Raw genomic sequence first — 27,753 nt, 5'->3', positions numbered from 1 at the left:
GGAAGGGGAGAGAGGACAGACCCTAGTGACAGAGCACCATCCACCACTGGGCATACAAGCACACATACATTCATGCACACACACTCAGACAACTGCTTTTACTGAACATGAAGAGACACAGACACACTCAGGGAGAATTTGTCAGGGACTGCCAATTTTACCTAACCTCCATGTTTTTGGACTGTGGGAGGAAACCCACGCAGACACGGGGAGAACATGGAAACTCCACTCAGATAGGGACTTGAACCCAAGACCCCAGTGCTGAGAGGCAAATGTGCTAACCACCAAGCCACCCGTCTGTTCATCTGTTCTTTCTGTTTAGAATGATGCTGTGCTAATGCAGTTTCAGTGGTGTTATCTGGAAAAGCAGAAAGAAGCTTGATATTTTAAAAGGCACAATAAAACTGGCCTCGGAGAAACTCACATGTCAAAGTACTAAAGCAGTTACTAAGGTCCACTCTTTGCACCACAAGTGGGTTGACTACCCAAGAATGTCCATTCACCCCACACATTAAAGGTAGCAAGTCGGAGAACAAGGCACTAACCACAGCAGGTTATGGAGAATTAAACCTAGCGTGATGTATCCACAGGTGAGTTCATTTCAATCTTGTGTGTTGGTTGTCCTTTACAGCTCCAACCCCATTTGTGTAATATTAAATTATGGATAGTGTGTTCAAAATGGCTACTTTTCATGCTGATGGTATTTGGCCTTACATTTTTATGAAACTTCTCCACGGACCAACACTTTATGGTGGAGGGGTTTGTGTATGATCCTAGCTAGGTTGTCAGGGGCAATGCCCCTGGTAGGGTCTCCCAAGCTAAATTGGTCCTAGGTGATTGGCCAGACAAAGAGTGGTCCATTAAAACCCCCATGGAAGTCACAAATACTAGGGCCCAGTTACCCATGCCTGGATTAGGGTTACTGGGACCTCAGCCTAGGTGGCCTGTCTTTACCCCTGGGGCCTGGCCGGTATCAGCCCGAGGAAGCTACATGGGTGGAGCTGATGAAAGGAACCCATGTGCAATATAATAAATGAGTAGACTATTGATGAAATTGGTGCTTGCAGGTTTAAATTATTGAACTTACAAATGCACAGAAACATGCATGTTGAACTTGCATTTTAGGATACCATTTCAATTTAATGTAAATTTGTTAACAAACCAAATACCTTTTTCCTAAAATCCATTCTATATTCAAACAGCCTATTCTGTAAGATTAGTTGTACAACCCCTTTTAAAATAAGACTGATGGTTTATTTTACAGGTTAGTGAATACCATAAACACTAAGAGTCCCTTTTTGTGAAAAGTAAAAAAAAAAACAAACAGTAACAGTTTGTCTGCTGTTTCAGTAACTATTCAGAAGGTTTAGGTCCTCAGGTGTAAAGCAACAGGGAGCTTGGCGCTTGGGCGTTGGGCTTCTCTGAGCGTTCTCCTTGTGCTGTGTGGACAACTTCCTCTTCCTGGTGTGTGTGTCCATGTTGAGTCCCACTTGCTGGGAGATGCTGTGAGGATCAGGCTTATGACAATGAATGATGATCTTCTCATCGCATTTGGCATCATCACACGCAGAGCGCATTCTCTCTCTCACAATCTTCTTCCTTCCATCTAGGAAGAGAAACACTGTCATGTCAATATTTACATCCCAGTACACATTATGGAAGGTAATCTCAATTAAATGGGTTCACTGATCATACGGATATGTAGCTGGAAGACGTACTTTTACATTTATGAAAAGATAAAAAAACATGAAACAAATTCAACTCACAGAACTGCAGTGCATTTGTTCTGGGTTTTGAATCCTTCTTGGGTAATTCTGAAGCTTTATTTTCCCATTGGTTTATTATCTGACAAACACATAGGCATGGCATAACACACACACACACACACACACACACACACACACACACACACACACACACACACACACACACACACACACACACACACACACAGGAGGCACTAATCATGGCAGCACAAGAACACTAGGTCAATCAGGGTGTATCACCCAAGATAACAGCCAAGGGGCAGACTGTAAAAAGGAGCATGTGAAACAATCGAACACCTACTAGCAGAAACTAAAGATGCTGGGGGGAGAAGAGCACACAGTGACACGAGCAAGGCATGAAGGTCAAACACACAAACATACAACATTATAAAACATCAACATTGTTCAACATATAAACTGGATCCCCAAATAAAAACGCCAAAAATTGTGGTAGAAAACAACAAAGCCCAGTTTCTGTGGGACCTCAGGATCCAGACAGACAAGAACGTAATGGGGAACCAACCAGACACAGTGATGACAGATAAATAGCGGTGGACATAGTTATGTAAAAAAATTTAAATGCGCCATATTTTGTCAATTGTGATTTTTCACCGCAATCGAAATTTGTCCTCCGCATTTACCCATCTGTGCAGTTAGAACACACACATTAGTGATTACTAGGGGGCTGTGGATCACACACACACACACACACACACACACTAGTGATTACTAGGGGGCTGTGGATCACACGTGCCCAGAGCGGTGGGCAGCCCTAGCCCAGTGCCCGGGAAGTATTTGGGGTTAGGTGCCTTGCTCAAGGGCACCTCAGTCATAGCCTCAGGTCTGGGAATCGAACCCACGACCCTCCGGTCACAAGACCAGTTCCCTACCACCAGGCCATGACTGCCCTGGAAATGACCAAAGAAAAGAATGAGGGAAGTAAAAGAAATAACAGTGAGCCCTAACTTAGTGGAAGAGCTCCAAAAACACTGACGGCAAAATACTGCACCACACCTACCCTCTGTGTGAGGAACAATACCCATAATGATGAGACAGGGCTATAACAAATCTATAATTATAATATATAATCTACAATCTATAATGATTTATAGGAAAATCACACAGACAAAGGCCATAAATGTCAGGTAATGATCACACCAAACTTCAGAATGTGGAGGATGTGATCTCGATGATGGTGGCATGATTTTGGTATCAGACCAGCTAGTTTGAACAGGTCCTGTGATTCACCCACAACAGTCCAGTTTCAGAACATCCTGTGGGTAACAGATTTGCAGGTGGAAATACCTTGGTCATAAGAGAAATGGCCAAACCAGTTGAATCTGACAGGAATAATAATGTTACAGGAGAGAGCGGTGCTCCAGTGTACACAGGATAGCAGATACTGGAAAGTTGAAAATCGTAAAAATGACACGCAGATGGTATTGGGCATAAATTCCCAACTGAACCATGTGCCTTGTGTCACTTCAGACTGGTGGTAGTGATGTAATAGGGTTGTAATAGTTCCTGTCTAGGACTAAAGTCTACCATGCTAGCTCTGTCTCCAGTGTCCCTATTTTATAATAATAAATGCAGCAGCGAAAATAAATATGACATTCACAATGCGTAATTTCCTCATACTGCTGAACATAGAAATATTCATGTTCTACTCAACCTGAGGGTGCCAATAACTCTAGAAGGCACTCTAAATAAACATGTAACAGGAAACAACATAAACCCCTTTTTCCTAGACCAGTTCATCAATGTTGTATGGAAATATTCCAAATATACACAAGAATATTTTTGTGAACGTTACCTCTTCTGCCCAGCCCACGGTTTTACACTCAGAGTGCAGGAACACCTTCAGTGGGGTCAACGACAACACCATTCCCATCTTAATCCGCAAGAACTCCTTCAGTGAAACACTTATCTACAAAAAACAATTCACAAATATTCAACAAAACATTAAGCAGCATTTACAGTCTGAGGAGGAGATAAAACATTTCAGCAAAGTGCAGAGTTTAAACATACTCACCTTCACATTAGACTCAGAGATATTCAGCTGCTGTAGTTTTCGAAAACATGTCAAATATCCAAGTCCTTTCTCTGTGAATGGATTACCTATTGTGAATATAGAAAACACACAATTAGTTGAATGGTGTTAAATATTATTAAAAAATTATTTGATGGTGAAGTCTGTTATTCTTGCAAGTGTTTTGATCAGGTCATAAATATAAAGGTATCATAATTATTTTAGCACTGTTCTTATTTTGGGTGATGGGTGAGAGTACTAAAATATTCACTTCTCCACCTACTGGAGAGGTCCAGCTGCTGGAGGTTCCCCAGGCCTTTCTTCATCACTCTTACTGGTGCCGTCAGCCTCTGGAGGCCTTCGTCTGAGAGGCAGTTATCCCCAATGAACAGGCGCACAAGCCTTGAAGCAGAAAACCACAGTGAATACAGGTAAATGAAGTTGGAGGCAATTACACAGTAATTCTATTATACAGTAATCTCTTCTATATGCATTCTCACTGTTTAATTTTGGTTGTCAGGAATGTTTAGATTGGACCATTCATCACACCTGGCACATGCCTCCGAGGTTAGGTGTCTGAAAATGTCATGATTGTCACCTAATCTGCAACCATTGAGATCCAGGCCTTCCAGTCGATGAAAGACTCGAATCTCATTTATCCTTTCGGAGAGCAAAAGACACCTAAAGGAAAATCAGAGGTATGTCATTATATCTGAGGATTCCTGTGAGGGAACTGTTGCTTCAGTGTTTTAAGAGGTGCTGCAGTGTTGGCTGGACTCACCTGTCTCTCAAACACAGGGACTTTAATACCAGTTCACCATAAGCCTCGCTGAAAACTTGTAATGCCCTTGTTGAAGTTAGAGGGTCTGTGAACTTTTGCTTCTCTTCAGCGGCTGCAAACAACTTGTCGGCCATTTGTTCAGGAAAGCCGACGAGAGAATCGATATATTCAACATTATCGGCAATGAACAAGAGCGATATGTGGAAGAGGGATTTGACGGAGTAGCGCAGACTACCCTCGGTGTTGTAGGTGAACATGAAGTGGTCGCTCCTCTGTCTGACCGCTGCTGGGAAACTGTCCATGCACAGTTTCACCGAAAAATCCTTCCCGAATAATCGATGTGATTTATATCTAGGATGTTGCCCGTGTACCAGTAAACCCCCTTGAGCGTCGACGCAGCGCAGCTGTCCTTGTTCGCGGACGTACACGGGTCCGTGGTCGTGGGAGATGTTTGACGTCATGGTGGAGTTGAACCTCACACAGGGAGAGCTGCGTTCACTCACACACTCACACTTGTTACCAGCTCAACAACCCAAACATGTACAGTACCGAACCCCATGATCCCGCTGGACATATCCGAGCCTCCCCGAGTACGGCGGCAGTCACCACCTCCACACTTCACTCATCTGTAGGAGCCGAACATGGACGTCAAACTTTCTGTAGTTTCTGTAGTTTTGACCTCGCCACTGCTGTTTTAGTCCACCTATCAAAATAAAAGCCCGTGTAAACCATCGCTTATTCACGAATCAAATAGCAAAAATAATCATTTAAATATATAGTGTTATACAGATGAAGTGAAGTAGCAATTTGAATAATCCTCTTTTGTGATATTTATAGTTCAACCGTAAAGAGAGTACGTACATAAATAACCTTTAATTTGATACATTCCGCCAAACAAACCGGATGTTGCGCGGACCGTCACGCGCTATCTGACGACGTCACCACAACAAACCGGGATACAACAATGCTGGAGTCGTATTAGCTAGCGCGCGCTAGGCTAGTCAGGCACGCGCGCTTGTCGTTCTATCTTAGCGCGACTCAAACTGCACAACGATGCAGATTGTTGAATATTCTACGGCTTTTCTTGAAGAGCGTCGTTGGTTAGTTAGTTAGCCGCCGGTCTAGCTAGCTGGCTAGGTGACTGACGGAAGCGCACATCCGTAAACGTAGCAGGTGATAGTTTGTCAACTTTCTACAGCTGGAGTCACAACACGTCTTACCTGCACAGGTACATGATACTCCAATATATATCACTCCCTTTACTCAATTTACTCCCTTTACTCCCTTTACTTCCTTTACTCCCCTTTACTCCCTTTACTTCCTTTACTCCCTCTACTCCCTTTACTTCCTTTACTCCCTCTACTCCCCTTTACTCCCTTTACTCCCTCTACTCCCTTTACTCCCTCTACTTCATTTACTCCCTTTACTCCCTCTACTTCATTTACTTCCTTTACTCCCTTTACTCCCTTTACTCCCTCTACTTCATTTACTCCCTCTACTCCCCTTTACTCCCTCTACTCCCTTTACTCCCTTTACTCCCTCTACTCCCTTTACTCCCTCTACTCCCTTTACTTCCTCTACTCCCCTTTACTCCCTCTACTCCCCTTTACTCCCTCTACTCCCCTTTACTCCCGTTACTCCCTTTACTCCCTCTACTTCCTTTACTCCCTCTACTCCCCTTTACTCCCTTTACTCCCTTTACTCCCTCTACTCCCTTTACTCCCTCTACTTCATTTACTCCCTCTACTCCCTTTACTCCCTTTACTCCCTCTACTTCATTTACTCCCTTTACTCCCTCTACTTCATTTACTTCCTTTACTCCCTTTACTCCCTCTACTCCCCTTTACTCCCTCTACTCCCCTTTACTCCCTTTACTCCCTTTACTCCCTCTACTCCCTTTACTCCCTCTACTCCCTTTACTCCCTCTACTCCCTTTACTTCCTCTACTCCCTTTACTTCCTCTACTCCCCTTTACTCCCTCTACTCCCCTTTACTCCCTTTACTCCCTTTACTCCCTCTACTTCATTTACTCCCTCTACTCCCTTTACTCCCTTTACTCCCTCTACTCCCTTTACTCCCTTTACTTCCTTTACTTCCTTTACTTCCTCTACTCCCTTTACTCCCTCTACTCCCTTTACTCCCTCTACTCCCTCTACTCCCTTTACTCCCTTTACTCCCTTTACTTCCTTTACTCCCTCTACTCCCTTTACTCCCTCTACTTCATTTACTCCCTCTACTCCCCTTTACTCCCTTTACTCCCTCTACTTCATTTACTCCCTCTACTCCCCTCTACTCCCCTTTACTCCCTCTACTTCATTTACTCCCTCTACTCCCTTTACTTCCTTTACTTCCTTTACTCCCTTTACTTCCTTTACTCCCTTTACTTCCTTTACTCCCTCTACTCCCCTTTACTTCCTCTACTCCCTTTACTCCCTTTACTTCCTCTACTTCCTCTACTCCCTTTACTTCCTTTACTCCCTTTACTTCCTTTACTCCCTCTACTCCCCTTTACTTCCTCTACTCCCTTTACTCCCTTTACTCCCTCTACTCCCTTTACTCCCTCTACTTCCTTTACTCCCTCTACTCCCCTTTACTTCCTTTACTCCCTCTACTCCCCTTTACTCCCTTTACTCCCTCTACTCCCTTTACTTCCTCTACTCCCCTCTACTTCATTTACTCCCTCTACTCCCTTTACTTCCTCTACTCCCTTTACTTCCTCTACTCCCTTTACTCCCTTTACTTCATTTACTCCCTTTACTCCCCTTTACTCCCTTTACTCCCTTTACTCCCTCTACTCCCCTTTACTCCCTTTACAATTCGGTGTCAGTTATTTGATCAATTTCTTCATGTTTTGGTCCTCACTTTTTGGCTCTATCTATAGTGCTGTGACAGACGCCAGTGATGGACAATACAGATTTCCACCTGCAGTTTCAAGGTCAGTTTCCTTCAGAAATTAATACTGTTTTCATTTGACTGTGAGTAAACAAAATTGACATTTTGTCTGTTGCTGTTAATAGAATTTGAAGACGAGTCAGAAATAATGGACAAAAGTCCTCAAGAAACTGCAATAAACATTGATAGACCCATCACCAAACCCCAGAAGCCAAGAAGGACAGCAGGTGGTACCTCACTGGAGGAGGAGAATGATCCACTCGAATCTGATGACAAAACTAAGGTAGGGGCAAGTCACGTATGACATGAAGCATTTTTGTTCATTTTTCTTCGAGCTTCTCATTCATGGATTTTCCAACAGCTTCTCTCTGGTCAAAGAGAAAGATCTCCCTTCTGGACCTTTGAGTACTATCAAGCATTTTTTGATGTGGATACTCGTCAGGTAGGTTTTATTCAGTTAAAACTGGTTTATCCATTTCCTTTGGGAAATACATACATTTGATATCTAAATTAAACAAAGATAGAAAAAATAGGGGTTTATAGTGCTCAGAATATCAGGTGGTGGAAGCATCGCTAAAACAGAGAACTCCTTTAGGTTCACAGCAGTAATCTGGTTGTAAAGTGCTACATTTGTCTACAGCTACATTTTTGCAGTTTGAATACTACAGTGTTTATGGATTTTCTTTATGTAATGAAGATGCAGATATTTCCTCTCAGTGACAATGTACTATATGAAATTGCCTTGATGTCCAGGTAAAGGACAGAATCATTGGATCAATTCTGCCATGGCCCGGTAAAAACTTTGTTCGCCTTTACATCCGAAACAACCCCGACCTCTATGGTGAGTTGTTTCCTTTATGGTGAGAAGCTACTGTGCAGTGAGGTAAACTGGATACTTGGTGATGACCAGTGACTCTTCTCCTAAAGGACCCTTCTGGATCTGTGCCACACTTGTCTTTGCCATTGGAATAAGTGGAAACATGTCCAGCTTCTTTGTCCACCATGGTCAGCCGCAGTATAAATATGTGCCTGATTTTAGGAAAGGTGAGTTATGGCTGTAAATAGTACACACTGCATACTGATTACATGACCGACTTTATTGATTTATTTTTTTTGTCTTAATGTGTAATGCATGTTTATTTCAGTTTTGTGCTGTATTTTGCTTTAATTGTAAATGTGGGAGATCAGAGAAGCGATAAAAAGTAAAGAGATAAAAAGGGGAAAAAAGTATTACACCTTTTTTTTTCTGCTTCAGTAACCATGGCAGCCACAGCGATCTATAGCTATGCATGGCTAGTTCCTTTGATCCTGTGGGGTGTTCTGGCATGGCGGAACAGTAGAGTCACAAACATGGTGACCTACTCCTTCCTGGAGATCGTCTGTGTCTATGGTTACTCCCTCTCCATCTACATACCAGCTGTGGTAAGTCAGAGAGGCCCTAAGGATATATGTACTTTGTATTAATTGAATTCTTCAGAAAACGAACAGTCCAATTAACTATTTTGTTTAGAAGCTTATAGAAGATTTATTTACAATTGAAATAATCAAGAACATCTGTTAATCATTTTGCATTACTTAGTCTATATATATATATATATATATATATATATATATATATATATATATATATATATATATATATATATATATATAGGCTATATTGCACCACATTGTGATTCTGTACATCTCACTGTGAGAGTGCATGGAAAAAATTCTAATATTTATCAATTAGTTTAAATTGAATGCATGTTGACTTGATTTCTCTGTGTATTTGCCAGGTTCTGTGGATCATACCAAACGAAGGTCTGAGATGGTGCTCCATCGTGGTTGCTCTTTGTCTCTCTGGCTCCGTGCTGGTCTTCACGTTTTTGCCAGCGCTCCGGGATGACCGCCCCCGCGTTGTCATGGCGATAACCTCCACTATAGTGGCCCTCCATGTTTTGCTTGCGGTTGGTTGTAAGGTATGCATTAACATGTGACCATCAAACCTTCATGCTCCTCAAAATCATTCAAACATTTTGAACTATTACTCCATGTATTTGTTCTGAAACGGTGTTGTACGTGGTATCTTGAAAAAGAGATTTTCAATCTCAATGGGATATTTCCTGGTAAAATAAAGTTAAAGTTAAAATAAAGTTTAAAAAATCTGACACCATATAAGTCCATATGCTCCTGCATAATGCTTGAAAGCTTTAGTCATCTCAGTTGGACAGAGTAATCTAAAGGCAGAGGCTGCTCTTTCCTGAAGGGACTCGAGACCTTTCTCTCCCATACTCACCACACACACACACACACACACACCTCTGTCCCATACCCACTCCACACAGACACACACACAAACATACATACATTACTTGAAAGATTCATACATTACTGTTACAAATCATTAAGCATTCTGGGGGCTGTGTCACAGTGTGAAGATTATACTGACTGGTGTTAGTTTAGTTTCCTAGGGGATGCGTGCTGTTCCTGGAAACACTCACAATAGTTGTGCACTGACTTGGAAATGAGCCAGTTTATTCACTACAATTGTGCACACTGCCATATCATTGATCTCAAACATCATCAAGTGTGCACACTGCCATGTCATTGATCTCAAATATCATCAGTTTCTTTTATTTAGTCTACACAGTATCAGAAGAGCTGTTAAGGAATAACAAATCTACTCTTTCTTTCCTTCAGGCGTTCTTTTTCAGCACCTATGAAAAAGATTTGAGAAAGGTGGTTATACATGCTGCAGTGAACAAGACTCTCTCAGTCACAACGGCACAATAAGCTTCAGCTTCAGGTAAACAGATGCAAGAGGCGTATAGGAACATACAGGGATTGCACTGGGAATTATGAAAAGGCCATATCTGAATATCACAATACAGCATATGACAAAATATTCCAATTGTATCCTTTTAGGTTTTGTTTTCACAATATGATTAAGTGCTTCGCAATAGAAGATGGAGTCCTTTCTGAGATGTGCGCCTTTTAAATGAAATATGCGTTATGCACCCCCACAAATGCCTAACAGTTGACTTTGTGTACATCACTTCATTTGCATGCCATGGACATTTTTCCTGCTTGCTACAATTTTTTATCATGTAGAAGAAGTATTTGATACACTAAGAAAAAATACAGGGCCTTGAAACAATTTACAGTGCTGAAAATGCAAAGATAGATTAGTTCATTATGACATTGCACTAGCCTGAAGTTGTTCTCTGGATACCAAATATGAGAACCTGTCTGAAATACACACAGTTTCAAACTGGATTTTCTAGTAAGCTCGTCATACAGCATGGCATGTTGAAAATGGAAAAAACCACCTACTTCATCCTGGTCCTTCAAGGGCATGGAAGCAATCATCTCTCCCTATAAGATAACCTCGGCTTTGGCACTGATGGAGAGACACGCGGCTATCTGACCTACTGAATAAGAATGTGATCAGATGTGTAAGAACTCACAGCCCCAGTAGTTTACATGCAGTATGTGTGAAAGACTGGACCTGGCATCTCAAAATAGGGCCAGTCAACCCTTTTGTTAGAGCTGCCACCTGGGGTACAGTCATGTCAACACTTGAGACCAGACGTGCTCGACATGATTTCTCCTTCCTAAAGCATGTGTTATTCTTCTTCCGCTGCAGGTCCTCTTGTTGCCTTATTAGTAAGAATCAGGTTTCTCTCTCATGAGGTCATGGGTCGTCTGGATTTCACCAAACCAGTGGTCCATGTATCCTGCTCTGAAGGTTCTGCTCTGGGTGCAGATATGGTTAGTTTGGGACATTTTTATGGACCTCTGAATGTTGGATATGACTCTGATCTGACTTTTGTATACTGTTACCCAGTGGACTTTGCCAAGTGATATACCATTACAATATATACAGGGGTTTTAATATTTAAATTATTATTGAACTTGTCTCCTAAAAGGATATTTTGTGTTTCAGACATTTTATAACAACATACACTAAGGACATATTTTATAGCTTGAAAGCCAACTTACAGTACGTGCCACTTGGATACTATGAGGCTAATTGTTTTATCTTTCTCTGTATGCCAAAGTGCAATTACAGAATATCAACTTTTAACTTGCTTTCAGTTTGCATTTTTGTATAGTTTAGAAATGGTGGTGTTAACAGTATGTACCTTCCCTAAATGATTATATAAATGCTGAAAATATTCTTGGACAAATGATTGTGTATAATAAATGTATAAGAAATGTTTAATTGTGTTTACTTTTTGTACTTGGATTTTATAATGTTTATGTATAAACATATAAGCAGCATAATGTATTTGTAAGTGCCGTCATGCAAATTTCATGACAAACGTTTGGTCTTGGCCATAAGTAGTCTCAAAACTTTGAAACTGAAGCAAACACCTTGCTTTCATCATACTCGTCACATTAATTCATGTTAAAATAAATAAATAAGAGAATAAATCTTTGCTTGATTTCAAAGATTGACAATGTAAATGACAAAGGTGCACTCTCCTAATTAACAGAAAAAAGTGTCACTTGAAACTCTCATGTTGAGGTGTGTCCTAATTAATGGTCATTCTAACCTTAGCCTAGAATTACACTCAAGTCTTCCAAACCTATAAAGTGTCTGTGTGAATGGCAGAGGTTCACGTCTATGTCGTCTACTGAGGATTAACTTCAATTCCTCTGGATTATTGAAAGCATCATATAATTTTACTGACATTTTCCTGCTTAACTACACACAGAAGTTTCTGGAAACTATAACCTAAGACCTCTAGTAAAGACCATGAATTACCTCTAGTATTTAGCACTGGAATTTTATGATGGATGGGAAAGTCGAAAAAGTATCTAAGTATGAAACTTCCAAACTTCTGGAAAGATGTCGGAGAGAAAGAGACGAGGCCATGCAGCGAGAGAGTGTCCTGAGGGAGAAACTGAGGCAGTACGAGTCCAGAACCAGGTCCACTGAAGCGCTGAGACACAAGCTGAAGACGATGACTTTAGATAATAAAGAACTGCGAAAACAGGTGAAAACGCTCCGCTCCGACATCGGATTAGAGTCCAATCCGAAATTTCAGGGTAAAACAACCAAAGACGTGATGACTGAGCTGCAGGAGAAGGAGCGACAGTGCAGCTCGCTGGTCGAGAAAACGGGCAGGTTGAGTTTGAGGATTGATGAACTTACATCTGAGCTGGCCAACACCATCACCTCAAAAACACTCCTGGAGGAGCAGGTCCACTCACTACAACACAACCTGAAAGACATGACCAACAACCAGCGACGCCTTCTAAAACTATGGGAAGATAAAAAGTCTCATCGTGAACCTTTGACGTTCCCGGCAATTCCGCAGAGAGCAGGAGCGAGAGCGGTGGTTCACCAGGGGGTCCAAACGGAGATGTTCTCCACACACACACTCCCATCACCCGAGACCAAACCACCACGGGGAGCCCAGAAGAACAGGAGTCTGGAGAAACGCAATACCGCACTACCAAACGGCAGCCATAGAGAAAAAACAACCTTAAGTCTCATTCAAAATGAAACAAAACCAATACATCATTGACATTAACTTTAAGGGCAATATGCCAAGCTCTGATTGTACATACAACTGCTTCAAATATGTCCCTTCAGTAAATGTTGCTATTGCATCTATTTTGAAATGATTTTTTAAAAATTATTATAAATGCACAAATAACACTTTGAAATGTATTTTTATTTTTACACACGATATATCTATATTCTATCCTATTTATTTGTCAGAATTAATTTGTTTATTTTATTAGAGCTTACAAAAAGTCAATAAAGGCTGATGTATATAACTTAATCCAAGCTTCGCTGTTTCTTTGAATCACGACGCTGAAGTTGGTTAATTATTCGCAGTTTCAGATTCGTTTGGTTACTTATTCGCAGCTCCTTATTCGGCGGCTGAAGTTGGTTCCTTATTCAAAAAGGGTGTGTTCACGATGCGTGTTTGCTGCGCACTTTGTTTAAAAGAGATAGATTAACAAACGAGCATAGGAGCATACATTAAGAGGTTATTGTTTCCAATACTGATTTTGTGAATGTAGAAGGTCAAGTTCAGAGGCCTGCTGTATGCCTATAATGCGTTGGGCCAGACAAGCAACACATGCATCATATGTAAACGGTAACTATCTGTAAGAGAAACCTCATTTTGGCCTGGCTTAGCATAATTGTATGCTTATAATTGTATAATATTAATAATATAATTGTAATAATATAACTATAATATAATTTAATGTAATATTAATATAATTTAATATTTTATCATATTAGTATAATTTTATGATTTAGTTTTATATAATTTAATATAATATTAATATAATATAATATATAATATAATATAATTAATAATATAATTGCTTATAATGTAATTGTATGTATCTGAACTTGCCCCTCTGAATCATTTCAGCACGCTTTCTGTGCGCTTATCTACTCAATATGCTGTGTTTCCAGATAGATTTGAGGTATTAAATTATGTTGGATCAGGCTAAAATCAGGTTCCAGGTTAGGGAGTGACCTGTTCTTCATGATGCATTTGTTATTTCTCTGGCCCACCATCAATAAGGCCTTCAATAATCCTCTGAAACTGCCCCTTTAAATCCATTCACCTATCTGCCCACTGCTCGATATACCATGTTGTGTGCTGGTATTTCTTCTTCCGATTCATTTGTGTTTTAGAACAGCATTTCTGTGTTTTTAGTTTAGTCTACATTCACAAAATCAGTATGGGAAACAATGACCTCTTAATGTATGCTCCTATGCTCGTTTGTTTAATCTATCTCTTTTAAACAATGTGCGCAGCAAACACTCATCGTGAACACACCCTTTTTGAATAAGGAACCAACTTCAGCCGCCGAATAAGGAGCTGCGAATAAGTAACCAAACGAATCTCAAACTGCGAATAAGTAACCAACTTCAGCGTCGTCTTAGAATCAATATAAAATATCATCAATGCTGAGAAACACCTCAGTTTGAAGACGGCGGCCTTGTTTTTCACTCAGGCACTGTTTTAAACACCTCACAGGTCCTCGCGAGGTCCTTCGAGTGTGTGGCGCGGGATGGTGTTCAGGTTTGATCACACGCTGATGGTTTTTACAGCTCGAGTTCACCTGCTGTCATTATGATAAAATGTTTTCTGTTCATCACAACTGCTGGTTCATACGAAAGGTAAGGCCTGCCTCATAAGATATTTGAGACAAGTATAAAGGATTCTGTTGGGTTAAGTGAGCCGGTGTGTCTAGACTTGTGAGGCTTGAACTGGCGGAGGTGCTTCATTATAGTGCTGGAAAAGTACTATATTATTATTCCTCATACTTATTATTATTATTATTATTCTCCAAATGTTATGAGCATATGTTTGTCCTTAGGCACAGAAAACTGCCCCATTAGCTCCCATGTAAATTTCTCAAAATCAGAATAGGTTTTTTCACAATTTTCCTCTGTGTTTTACTCGTCATTTTGGGGTCAAACCACACAATTAAATCAAGATCATCATCAAGGGGTCCTCCCTCATACAATCTCTTTGGTTAAGCAATAGGTTAAATGGGTCCTGAACTACGACCGTTTGTTCGGATGGTGCCACACTAAAACAAGGCTTCTCCACTCGGAGAAACAGAGATAGTGATATTTTTGAATGTCTCTCCCCCCTCCCTCCCCCACACACGCACGCGCACACACCAGAGACGGTCTCTCATACCCACTCCACAAACACACATACACACACACACCACACAGATACACACATACACACACCTCTCTCATACCCACTCCACAAACACACACACCACACAGATACACACATACACACACCTCTCTCATACCCACTCCACAAACACACACACCACACAGATACACACATACATACACCTCTCTCATACCCACTCCACAAACACACACACCACACAGATACACACATACATACACCTCTCTCATACCCACTCCACAAACACACACACCACACAGATACACACATACATACACCTCTCTCATACCCACTCCACAAACACACACACCACACAGATACACACATACATACACCTCTCTCATACCCACTCCACAAACACACACACACCACACAGATACACACATACATACACCTCTCTCATACCCACTCCACAAACACACATATACACCACACAGACACACACATACATGTCTCTCATACCCACTACACAAACACACACACACCACACAGATACACACATACATAAACCTCTCTCATACCCACTCCACAAACACACATATACACCACACAGACACACACATACATGTCTCTCATACCCACTACACAAACACACACACACCACACAGATACACACATACATAAACCTCTCTCATACCCACTCCACAAACACACGCATACACCACACAGACATACACATACATCTCTCTCATACCCACTCCACAAACACCACACAGATACACACCCCTCTCTCACACCCACTCCACATACACACATATACACCACACAGACACACACATACATCTCTCTCCCATACTCACTCCACACACACACACACACACACACACATACATACATACATACATACATCTCTCTCACACACACACACATACATACAGAGACTTGCATCTCTTTTCAAGCACTATGTATTTCCTTCAGGAAATGCACATCTAGTTATATTTACAAACTGCGTGTAAACCGTCTGGAAACATAAACATAAACACGTCTGATTATGTAAACGCGTCTGATTATGTAGGTAACATGTCTGGTTGTATTACCTGCAGGCCACACTAGTTTACTCGCTCTATGAGACTAAGACACTAACTACATTGGAGTAAATGTTTAATTCGACCACTATCCCTGTTTGTGATTGAGATCTGCTGGGCCAGTTATCAAAGCTTTTTGTTTTTGATTAAAATTTTGCACACTTTGGAACCGAGATGGAAGATCTGTGTGAGGTAGTGAGCTAACATTAGCCGAGCTAGCTACAGTAGTCTAATATCTGGCTCCTGTTCTTATGTAACTGCGTTTATGCTGATCTACAGACACCACACCTAAACGGATGTTGCTTTCTTCTCTTGAAGGTTGTTCTCTGGAGAGCTGTAGCTAGTGTGGTGTGGGCGGTGCTGCTCCTGCCTGCCACAACAACACTTTTTGTGTTCCTCGTTAGATTTAGTTTGTTTCATCCCATCCAATGGATTTCAGGTACGCACTCTCCGTTCCAAGCAGGACTTTATCCTTATAAGGACATTTTGATGGTCAAATGTTAATTTATAGTTCTCATCTTGGCCTTTGCCATTCTTGCGCATCTTGTATATACAATTTACGACCTGAATACAACCAAACAAGAAATTTAAATATAATAAAACTCGTGCATGAAACCAAATGAGTTTTAGTATAGAAGGGAAATACTTGTTTATAAATATGAACAAAATGTATGGCCCCCTTATCCTTTTCTCTCCAATATGAACCAAGAGTGGTTTTATGTCACATTTATGTGTGCTCACAGAATGCTTGGCTCTTTTGACTGCTCCAAGCACCATCTTTTCCCTGTTCCTGCTTTGTGGAGTGGTGCTTGTGATTGGCTTTTTCAACTTGAAGTATTACACAGGTATGGAATGATTTTCAGTCAAAAGTGGGTATTACAGTCTCACAGGGTTACTGGGTGAGTATGTGAAGTGTGAGTGTTGACAGCATGTAGTGTGGGTGTCTTCCAGTGGTCCCCTCCGTCCCATGCTCCCGGGTGGCTCTCCTGGCTAAAGTGCTCCACCCACGGCAGTGTGTCCACTCGCTGGTGCACTGCACCGTCGGCATGGTGGTGATGTGGTGCTCCTCCGTCATCGCTGGGGCCCCCTATCACATGCTGGCCTCCCCTTGCACAGGACGCGAGAGGTCAGCATCTCCTCTGCTCTCTGGCCTCACCTGCTTCTGTTTGTCTTGTCTGCAGTAAAACTTCAACAACAGGGGCTCAGGTTGCATTGATTGTATCTTAATTATGGATAACACACGAGTCAGTGGGGCTTAAGGCGCGTGTCCTGATATGTTGCTCAGTGAAGGCCATCTTATCCGTAAGGGACTAAATAGGTGCAGGTTCCTGTTTGAAAGAGGAGATGCTCTCTTAAGTCATGTGATTTTATAGCACACTGACCCCGTTTCAGGTCAAGTGAACCTACCAGACCTAATGAAAACGTTATTGCATTCAAATATTGATCCAAATCCATCTGAATAATGAATGGTTTTTATTCTGTGTTGGGGAAGATGTGTTACTGATCATTTAATTTGGTCTTTGCTAAAGTGGCGGTGTTCCTGAGGCGTGTCTAAACGAGTATCACCTGTTCTTCCTCCTGGCTGGAGCTTTCATGGGATACAGTCACAGTTTCCTTGGAGTGGTCCAGAACATGAACTACGTGGGCTTTCCCATCATACAGGTATACTGGACTTTGATCTGCCATATACTTAATGAAATATGAAATATGAAAAAGATGGCATGTTAGCCAGATAGTACAGAAACGCTGAGACTGAAAACGTGCGTTCAGGAGTGGTCCTTAACGTCACACGGCTGTGTGTGTTGTCTGTCTGTCTCTCCCTCCCATAGCAATACAAGTACATGCGCTTTAAGGGATCTCTGGCGTCTGTGGTAAAGTGCAGTGCCCTTCAGTCTTTATATTCAGTGAGGAATTATGTTGTCCTGTATTTCTTTTTTGGTAAGTTCCAGTCATCAAACTGCTTTAAAAAAAAATCGGACATGAACAGAGTTAAATGATATTGTCCTCTTTTCTAGGACATATTCCCAGGGCGTGGATCTCGCAGACACTAAATCTTCAGATGGACAGGTCGATATTTGAAAGTCTTATTTGTTTGTTTGCACAAATGTGTGAAAGTAGACGTGTATGTAATGGAAGACTGCTTGATGTGTCCATGGTTCAATTTGATTTTAGTGCTCTGTGTTCCCTGGACTCCCTGGGTGGGCTGCTGGATCTGTCACTACTCTACCACCTGTGGATGAGTGGCACCTTTCTGCTGCTCACCTGGAACATCACGGTGCTGCTCTTCAGGGTCTACGTCACTGAGGTATTGAGCCTCATGGTGCTGGTTCCTAGTGAAGCCTGTATGGACTCCTGACCCGAGTCCCTCGTGCTGAGTGCTGGGGGCATCTGTCCTGCTGCTCTGGATTAATGAGCCACGGATGATCTTTTCAGCCTTACAGATTTCCAGTACAGTCCACGTTTGCTGAGGACGCAGACCAGTGTCTCCCCAAAGTCCTGACTGAAAAGGATGCCTTGATTATGAAGGTAGCCACCATTATTAAAGTGTGTGTGATTTTACCATGATTAGTGTAGCAGATCATGGGCGTGCTCCCTGTGACTGGTTGTGTCCATGTTGTGATTGGTTGTGTCCATGCTGTGATTGGTTGTGTCCATGTTGTGACTGGTTGTGTCCATGTTGTGACTGGTTGTGTCCATGTTGTGACTGGTTGTGTCCATGTTGTGACTGGTTGTGATTGGTTGTGTCCATGTTGTGACTGGTTGTGCCCATGTTGTGACTGGTTGTGCCCATGTTGTGACTGGTTGTGTCCATGTTGTGACTGGTTGTGTCCATGTTGTGACTGGTTGTGCCCATGTTGTGACTGGTTGTGCCCATGTTGTGACTGGTTGTGCCCATGTTGTGACTGGTTGTGCCCATGTTGTGACTGGTTGTGCTCATGTTGTGATTGGTTGTGCCCATGTTGTGATTGGTTGTGACTGGTTGTGCCCATGTTGTGACTGGTTGTGTCCATGTTGTGACTGGTTGTGCCCATGTTGTGACTGGTTGTGATTGGTTGTGTCCATGTTGTGACTGGTTGTGTCCATGTTGTGACTGGTTGTGTCCATGTTGTGACTGGTTGTGTCCATGTTGTGACTGGTTGTGTCCATGTTGTCAGTTCCTGGCCCTGCAGGATCTTGCTTTGCTGGCTCAGTATTGCCCTTCACGCAGACGAGAAGTCTTCAGTCTGAGTCAGCCAGGTACCATCAGTCTTCCTCCTTCTCCCACTTTACACATACCATTTTAGTTATTTTATATTCTGTAATTTAGATATTAACCACATATAATCTTAACACTTCTGACCAGTTTGCTTGACATGCACAGAAAGGTCCCCAGTATTGCTGTTACATGAAGTACTAACTCTAGTCATGGCAATCACAAGCAGAGAACATTTTTACAATAAAACCATAAAGCTTTATATATACGAAAGACTGGGAAAGTTGAATGAATTCTACTGTTTATGTTGTCTGTGCTGCTGTTGTAGGTGGTCACCCTCATAACTGGAACGCCATCAGTAAGGAGTGCCTGACGCTCCTGGGCGAGTTAACTCAACGCCTGGTTGCTCACCATGATGCTGTGGCGTCTAACGGACGAGCAAAGCCTCCGTCTGTCGGCAGCGACGCCAGATCTGTCTCCTCGGGGAGCTCCGGTAATCTAATCCCAGCCATAGCGAACCTAATCCTGGACGCCAGCTCGAACTACGTACAACATAGCACAACATTAAAGTTTAAAAAGAGGATTTTTGGCATCATTTTGACAGATGTGTCCAGAGCCAAAGGGCTTTGCGTAATAAACTACATTTGTAAGGTTAATTGTTGTAAGCTGTCATGACACCGATGCTACTTTCGCCACAAGTTGCCACAGAAGGGCTATACTTGGAAAAACGAAACGCATCATCTTACACTTTTTAATGAACATTAGTCCTCATTTATATTATGTTTAACGATATTTAGTTTTGAGGGTTTGTGCTCCACTCTTTTCAGCAGCGTCTGAGCCAGAGGCCCTGCTGCAGACTCCACGTCCCAGTGCCGTGCTCAAGACCCCGGGCTCCGTCTTCCTCAAATCGTCTGCGGTGGGTGTGAGCAGCCCGCTGACGGCCCCCTTCACGCCGGGGCTGCTCTCGCCCTGCTACGCCTCCGCCCAGAGCCCCCACCTCACGAGGAGAGGCCCCAAACTGTGGAGCACCTCCACAGGTCAGCGTTGTGCCACCTACCTTTTAGCCTGGACAGAAGAACACCAAGCCAGGTGTAACACAGTGTCTGGTTGATGATGATGATGATGATCCACACTGGGTTCTGTAGTAGATGATGCAGTCAGTCAGTGCTTATTGCATGTCAGTGCCTGTTGCTTTGCATTATTTCAAATTGAGCCAATCGTATCTCACCTTCTTGATGCCAGTAATTAGTAACCTGTGTTCGTGTTGGTCACTGATATACCATGTGGTCTATGCCATGTAATCTCATGAATCTATCATGACACTCCACAGTTCTGGTAACATGAAGTTACCAGAAACGGTCAAAGTTGTGGTCCTCATGCTGTGTGTGTCTGTGTGTCTGGTCAGACTCTCAGGCCAACGGCAGTCTCCCTCCATCTCCGTCTCCGTCTCCGTCTCCCTCTGCTCTGCACCCGGAGCACAAGTCCAGTCTCCTTAGCCAGTGGCTCCAGAACCGGAAGGAACAGGTACTGTCACCATAGTAACACATAGATACCTGTCCTCATGACTGCATGGCAAATTAAACGATTCATTATTCACTCTGCATTCGAGTGCTGATCTGGAATCAGTTTGTTGTCTTTCATGACCTAATTTACATTAACCAGCACTTGGAAAGTGTAAAAAATAGTGTGACACTCTAACCTGACACTTATGGCGCATTTCCACACGGGCCTGCTTGGCGCGGTACGGTTCGATTCGCGACGGTTTGTGAGTGTTTCCATTAGTACCAGGTACAAGTTTGCCGATACCTTCAGGTACTTTTTTTGTACCGACTCGCTCAAGGTTCTAACCGTTCCAAAGCGGAAAACTTCTGTGACGTGGAGGAACAGCATGACACTGATTGGCCAGGGAGTGTCATGCATGACAACCCGCGCGCCAACAGCGACTCCACCCACATTGTGGTGGTCCACCATTGTAATGGAAACACAACGCGACCGTACCGCTCCGTTGCGAATCGATCCGTATCGAACCGTACCGCGCCAAGCAGGCCCGTGTGGAAATGCGCCATTACACTATTCAGCCTTGATTTGTTAGACTCATGAACAGAATAGTATTGTTAACCTTGTAAATCCTGTAAAGCGCTTTGTGACAACATATGTTGTAAAAGCGCTATACAAATATATTTGACTTTGATTTGATTTGATGAACAGTGATTATTGAAGTGGTCTTCCTTTGAGACAGTGGAGTATAGCCGTGGGGTGGGGCCCTGTGGCGTGGTGTGGCCCTGTGGCGTGGTGTGGCCCTGTGGCGTGGTGTGGCCCTGTGGCGTGGTGTGGCCCTGTGGCGTGGTGGGGTCCTGTGGCGTGTTGGGGCCCTGGGGCGTAGTCAAAGTCAAATTTATTTATATACAGTCCCACCAGGATTTCGCGGGCCTTTTTTGTGATTGTTGCGGGCTAAAATGTTTGATGTTGCGGGTGTTTTTCAAAAAAATTGCGATGGAAGTTGAGGTGTGTTTTTGCTTTTTTGTGAGTACATTACAATAGGGAGTAAATGTTGTATGGTTTCCTCTATTTAGTAGTCCATTTTAATGATCTATTTACCTATTTATTCAGGGTTGGCAACTTTTCAAGATCGCTTGAAGTGAGATTTGAACCTGGAGGGGGTGGCGGGGTTAGTGAACGTAAGTTGTTACCAGGCGGCCTGTAAAATGGACACAAATTAAGTATTATATCGAGATCGATCGCCAGTGGTTGGCGCCAGAGCGAACTAGTAACTCATAGATATGGATCAGAGATAAATAAACTTTATCTCAGTTTAAAGTTTAAACTTATAAACTTTATCTCAGACCCTCGCCACTTGCGTGCGCTGCAGTGACTTCGCGGGCTACCGTTGCATTGTGGGGAATGTAGTGTTTGTGCGTGCAAAACACCATCGGGCGGCTGTGGCCTGCGGGCCGGTTCTAATAGTAATTAAATATCATCCAGGGGGCCATAGATAATCAATTCGCGGGTCGGATCTGGACAGTTTATCCCCGCTTTCATGTAGTGTACTGGGATACTGCTTTTCCCGATCTTTTTGCCGTTATTTTCATCGCTCATGCTGCTTTCAGTCTGCTCCTCTTGAACGTATATACGGAAGTAAGGCGGGAGTTTGTCAACATCACATCAATACGACATCAGTGATTGGTCAAATTTGTGGGAAAGTTGCGGTGATTGGCTGAAGTTGCAACACCGCCCTGAATTCGCGGGGTTTGCTTGAAGTTGCGTTGAAGTTGCAAATCGCAACATCGCAACTTTCTGGAGGGTCTGTATATAGCGCTTTTCACAACACACGTTGTCACAAAGCAGCTTTACAATTGTATGGGTCCAGATCCCTAATGAACAAGCCAAAGGCAACAGTGGCGAGGAAAAACTCCCTATGATGGTGGGGATTAGGAAGAAACCTCGGGAGGACCAAGATTCAAAAGGGAACCCATCCTCCATTGGGCGGCCCGTTAACACAAGTCCGTGGTCACAGGGTGGTTCCAAAGTTCTACAGCAACAGTCCAGGCTCCTGTTTCCCGGCCAAGCAGCCTCAGTCCCCTCGGTGCAGGCGGTGGGCCCTGTGTGTAGTGCTTTAGTCTACGCATCTATAATTCCTTTAACATTATCCTTTAGTAGCCGGCATACACACACGCTGATTCACACAACCTGTGTCTTTAATGTTTTTTCTATGGTAGACAAATGGTTCCTAAAGGGAGCTTTCAAACATGTTCATTATTTATTACTTTAATCTTTAACTTTAAAAGTAATTCTATAAAAAAAATCAAAATATGTATTTTATCAAAATATTCATGTTGTGTAAAAATGACGTTTGGGCCAGTAGCATGTTGCGTAAATATGACATGTATAGTGACCCAGTTAAGTCTGGTTCGTAGTAGTATGCAGTACAGTTTCCAGTATGTGTCAAAAGCAAAGCACACTACGGGGTCACGTGATCGTAGCGTTGCATGATGGGATGCAGTACACCACGAAGATAGCTCTGTTCGTGTACTGGAATATTTTGCGGAAGTAGTAGGTCATCCGGGTATGTTTCGCGTACTGGAAATTTTCATTTTGGTCACATACTGCATACGACATACTGATTTGGGGCTCGATCAGTACGCCAGTAGTATGTAGTAGACTATTTCGAACACAGCCAATATCTCCGCCAGAGACCGTATCTCCGCCCCGACATTCGTTAGGATACGCCCACCAGTATAGACACTTTTGACGTTTTACAAAATAAACAAAGGTAAAAGGTTTTAATACTGCTGTCGAGAGTTTTGCTGTCGAGAGTTTTGATGTTGAGCGCGTTCACGTTTGAGCGTCTGGTATTAGATGTCAAACAACGCAGCTATTAACTGTCAATCACCTTATCACCACACCCCTTTAAATAACACTTAATAACTTCTATAAAATCTGTTTATCGTAGAGAAAAACACTGGGAGAGATACTAACGCAATGGGGTCTTATAGAATTGACAAAATATAATTGCTCAAAAAACATATTTTACGTGTAATAAAAATTCAAAGTTTCTCGTCCGGCCCGTTCACTTACATGGGAATGGGCGGGGTTAAAAGTTGTACTGCAGCCAGCCACTAGAGGGCCGCTGACACACGGAGGCTTCACTTTTCACTCGTGTCGTCCAGTCCACTGGTCGCGAGTGGCGCGAGGGTCCGTGCGGCGAAAATGGCGTCATCGCTGTGGCGCCGCCCGTGTGCGAGGGCCTCGCGCGCTGTCGATTCAGGAGGTCGTGCACCTCTCGAATTTTGTAACTTCGCGCGCGCCGCCTCAGCGCAATGAACAAAGTCATGTTTGCAGGGTTCATACACCTTTATAAGATGGAATTAAAGCACTTGTACGTCACTTTCAAGGTCCATTTCAATCATTCCCAGCACGTTAATTAAGTTTAAGTTAAATATTTATACATATACACTAAATGATTCGAAATAATTTGTTTTTATTCACATTATTTAATGGTTGTTTATTTTCAAAACACCCAATCTTAACATCTTCACGTTCTCTCATGTTTCTTAACGTAATACAAGAGAACTGTTCAGTCAGACAGATATTTGTTGTGAAGCGAGGTAGTTACAATTTCAAGTATTTTCAAGTACTTTAGCCCAGCACTTTTCAAACCTGAAACACAGGGTCGCGCGAGGTGGGCGGAGTCACGCGCTACGGTCACTCGCGAAAGTATAAACCAGGCTTGAGTCAGACATGGACTTTTGCTCTTTATACATTCGGTACTGGGTGGAGATGTGAAGATGCTAAGATGCAAATTCATGTAAAAAATAAAGCAGCCGTAAAAACACACAGGGCTAAAATCAAATGATCAGACTCATTTCAGTTTGCACTGAAAGGTCCAGAAGACACACCACTGAGATGACTTGTGTGGTCCACACCACTGAGATGACCCGTCACTTGTGTGGTCCACACCACTGAGATGACCCGTCACTTGTGTGGTCCACACCACTGAGATGACCAGTCACTTGTGTGGTTCATCCACATCATGAAAACTGTTCTGTCTTGTTGTCTTGCTCTAAATTGTACTCAGGTTAAAGGGTTCTTGGCGAGGCGGGTGCTGATAGCCTATTTATGTAATAAGGTAAGGGGGTAAGACCTGTGCGTGTGTGGCATGCAGGAATGATGGGGTGGGAGGTGCATGTTGCATGTGTGTACAGCTGATGGACTCTCCCCCAGCTCATCTATCTGTAGCAGTAGAGAATGTTTCACAGCTTTACTACATGTTTCAAATGACTTCTTAAGCAAATTTTTAAATATTTATAATTATCTTGTTTTTGTTAATTTCAGGGACATTTGGAGTGTTAAACTATGTGACTAAAGGTGCAGGTTCAAATTTCTAAAGCCTGTTAGTGTATTCTACATGTTCATTTGAAACACTTGTTCTAAAGTTTCACAGTCATCTTTTTCATGTAGCAAAGCACTTCCTTGTTCGAGGGAGAATTGTAGGATGGTGGATGTGTGGGACTTTAGCTTAGCTACTACAATCCAGACATTTCATCTCAAAGGCTAAAAAACATGGATTCAAGTGAAACCCGATTTGTTATGCTCACCTCACTGAGGCCTCATTAAGATGTATGAATATAATTTGCAGATGGCGATCTACCCATCCCCATGTCTTATGAATCCATGTTTCTTAAAGCTAATTTGCAGTTGATTATTGCTGTATATCTGTATAAAATATGCTATGATATCTGTAAAATGTTTCTGTATTATATATGTATAAAATGTGCTATATGTGAAATTACATTTCTTCCTCTTAACAGCTCCCAGAGGCTTCAAGCCAAGCTCTGTTTGCTGACAGCCAAGCTCACATTTGGGCCCTAGAAGGTCTGAAAACCTGAAATATTCTTGTACTTTTTCTGTGAATGGAACAAAATACAGCTGTATACAGCTTGGTGACCCATAAATGATCTTTGAATGGCTTTAGAAACATTTCTCTTGTTCAGTTCGATCTCTGCCTCCAAATACTGAACTTTATTTAAATGTTTTTCTGCAAGGTTTGTCTCATCTGGTGGCTGCTTCTTTCTCTGAGGATAAGTATGGAGTAGTGCAGACTACATTACCCAGCATTCTCAGCTGCATGCTGACCTTGCAAGAGGTAAAGTCAGCATTATGGTAACGGTACATCACCCCCTCACTCCCCCCTCCCCCTTATACCATGTCATTGTGTCTGAAGGCGGTGGACAGGCACTTCAAGCTGCCTCATGCATCTAGCAAGCCAGTGAAGGCGATCTGCAGTATGGGAGACTCCACGTACAAAACCCTGCGGTTTTCTGTGAGGGCAGCCATGAAGACGGCCATCTACAGGATAACCACCACGTTTGGAGAGCACTTGAAGTAAGTTCTGTTGCCCACAATGGCGTTAACACTGCTGAAGTCTATAGCATCCAGGTTCCCTCAGGGACCAGTTGTGTTCTAGCCAACAATGGAGAGGGAAAAGTTAAAAAAGAAAAACACACAATTTTTGTAAGTCAGTATTTTTGTGACTGTGCAACAATTTTACTAAATTGTAATATTTCCATTACTTGCATTGCCTTTGTATATGACACGGAGCAACTTTGCCACTGGAACAATTAATTTGCCCACATAACCTCAGAAATGTTCTGGTTTCAGTGCTGTCTGTGTATCAGCGGAGCATCAGAAAAGACTTCAGCAGTTTCTGGAGTACCGAGAGTAGACCCCCACAGTCTTCTGCCTCATGAACTATACAGATTCACCTTGGATGTCTTTGAACTGGGTGCGTGTGTGTGAACTGCAGAGATGATGGGATCTCCAGAGAAACGGGCCTGCCAGCTCGCTGGTTCTGCTGCGCGTGCTCCTGGATCACGTCAAGCCCGTTGTACCTGATGCACTGCGCTTGAGTGGACCTGAATATATCATTCATGTTGTGCCCCGTCAGGTTCATTTATCTCAGAGAGTACATTTACCCACCTTTCTTTATCTTGTGGTATGCAAATGAATGCTCAGTAGCATCTGATATGAAAATATGCTCCAAATGGGGGGAAAACCCCTAAAACATATTTAGCAGACTTTCAGGAAGTTTATGAAACCATGATGAGGTTTGTATGTAGTGCGTAGGAATGTGCTACCCCACTTTTCCAGACACATCTCGGAAACACGCTGTCCACAAACCTCTGAGGTTGGCGAGTTTTTGGCTATTCAACTGCAGATTAGAGTTCTTACTTCTTGATGTTCTTAGTTCTTACTGTTGTAGTTATGACGGGCCTGACTACGAGTATTAAAGTACGAGTACTTTCATTCCCTTCTAAAGAAATCTGATGGCAATGGGTTTTTCACATTTAAAATGCTTTGGTATTCTGTCATTATTGGAAGTTAATAAATTTTTCTATGTGTCTACTGTATGTTTCCCTCGTCTTATTTGCTTGGCAATTACAGGCGCAGTAGTTTCATTTTAGAGCTGCAGGTGTCGCTGTTTCATTTAGTTGCTTGTCTCCTGATGTTTAATATATTGGTGTAGTATGCGCCGAAAGAATATGCAATTTCAATTAAAAACTTAAGCAATTCAATTTATCTTATTGAGAATATCATCTAAACGAGTCAAGCCTACTTTAGTTGCGGAAAAGTGAAAGTTGTACTATTTACAAAAATTTGTATCATAAATACTATACTATACTATACAACCAACTGACGCATTTTCTTTATCTTCACCATGGACGTAATTTTGTAATAAAAGGTGGGGGGGACATGGATCGTCGCTATTTAAATATTTGGTTTTAACCGTAAAAACTGGGGGGACATGTCACCCCCCCCCCCCCCCCCCCCCAATTACGTCCGTGACCTTCACCCTTTAAAGAAGGAATAAATTCAGATGAATTCCGTCAT

The 27,753-nt window shown here is 42.5% G+C and overlaps 4 protein-coding genes across 6 annotated transcripts; 3 read left to right on the top strand and 1 right to left on the bottom strand.

The window, feature by feature from the left end:
* Nucleotides 1–991: 991 nt before the first annotated feature.
* On the bottom strand, nt 992–5,260 carry lrrc42 (leucine rich repeat containing 42). The gene is made up of 7 exons (XM_076975717.1): nt 4,577–5,260; nt 4,345–4,476; nt 4,079–4,197; nt 3,799–3,884; nt 3,580–3,693; nt 1,767–1,845; nt 992–1,606 (listed from the first exon to the last, which is right to left on the bottom strand). Exons 1-7 carry the CDS (start codon nt 5,035–5,037, stop codon nt 1,347–1,349), a joined length of 1,251 nt encoding a protein of 416 aa, XP_076831832.1. The 5' UTR covers nt 5,038–5,260; the 3' UTR covers nt 992–1,346.
* A 248-nt stretch (nt 5,261–5,508) lies between these two features.
* yipf1 (Yip1 domain family, member 1) lies at nt 5,509–11,833 on the top strand. Its single transcript, XM_076975718.1, has 10 exons — nt 5,509–5,804; nt 7,458–7,511; nt 7,594–7,751; nt 7,830–7,910; nt 8,222–8,309; nt 8,396–8,512; nt 8,724–8,890; nt 9,247–9,429; nt 10,151–10,256; nt 11,097–11,833. Exons 2-9 carry the CDS (start codon nt 7,478–7,480, stop codon nt 10,241–10,243), a joined length of 921 nt encoding a protein of 306 aa, XP_076831833.1. The 5' UTR covers nt 5,509–5,804; nt 7,458–7,477; the 3' UTR covers nt 10,244–10,256; nt 11,097–11,833.
* A 123-nt stretch (nt 11,834–11,956) lies between these two features.
* Nucleotides 11,957–13,031, top strand: LOC143477196 (uncharacterized). The gene has a single exon (XM_076975719.1). The coding sequence runs from the start codon at nt 12,247–12,249 to the stop codon at nt 12,985–12,987; it is 741 nt and encodes a 246-aa protein (XP_076831834.1). The 5' UTR covers nt 11,957–12,246; the 3' UTR covers nt 12,988–13,031.
* A 1,276-nt stretch (nt 13,032–14,307) lies between these two features.
* On the top strand, nt 14,308–27,272 carry ndc1 (NDC1 transmembrane nucleoporin). 3 transcript variants are annotated; one of them, XM_076976527.1, is made up of 18 exons: nt 14,308–14,612; nt 16,491–16,611; nt 16,916–17,017; nt 17,124–17,298; nt 17,702–17,834; nt 18,002–18,110; nt 18,188–18,239; nt 18,345–18,477; nt 18,606–18,698; nt 19,328–19,409; nt 19,694–19,858; nt 20,196–20,402; nt 20,771–20,889; nt 24,941–24,991; nt 25,674–25,737; nt 25,908–26,008; nt 26,087–26,247; nt 26,524–27,272. In XM_076976527.1, the coding sequence occupies exons 1-18, from the start codon at nt 14,574–14,576 to the stop codon at nt 26,585–26,587; spliced, it is 1,971 nt and encodes a 656-aa protein (XP_076832642.1). In that variant the 5' UTR covers nt 14,308–14,573; the 3' UTR covers nt 26,588–27,272. The 3 variants fall into 3 exon arrangements, with proteins under 3 accessions (XP_076832642.1, XP_076832641.1, XP_076832643.1); XM_076976526.1 differs by having other exon boundaries at nt 20,193–20,402; XM_076976528.1 differs by lacking the exon at nt 24,941–24,991 and having other exon boundaries at nt 20,193–20,402.
* The last annotated feature ends 481 nt before the right edge of the window (nt 27,273–27,753 follow it).

Source organism: Brachyhypopomus gauderio, chromosome 16 (assembly GCF_052324685.1).
Source record: "Brachyhypopomus gauderio isolate BG-103 chromosome 16, BGAUD_0.2, whole genome shotgun sequence".
NCBI classification, from domain to species: domain Eukaryota; kingdom Metazoa; phylum Chordata; class Actinopteri; order Gymnotiformes; family Hypopomidae; genus Brachyhypopomus; species Brachyhypopomus gauderio.
The sequence above is the reverse complement of the archived record's forward strand: the minus strand, read 5'-3'. Positions and strand labels throughout refer to the sequence as shown.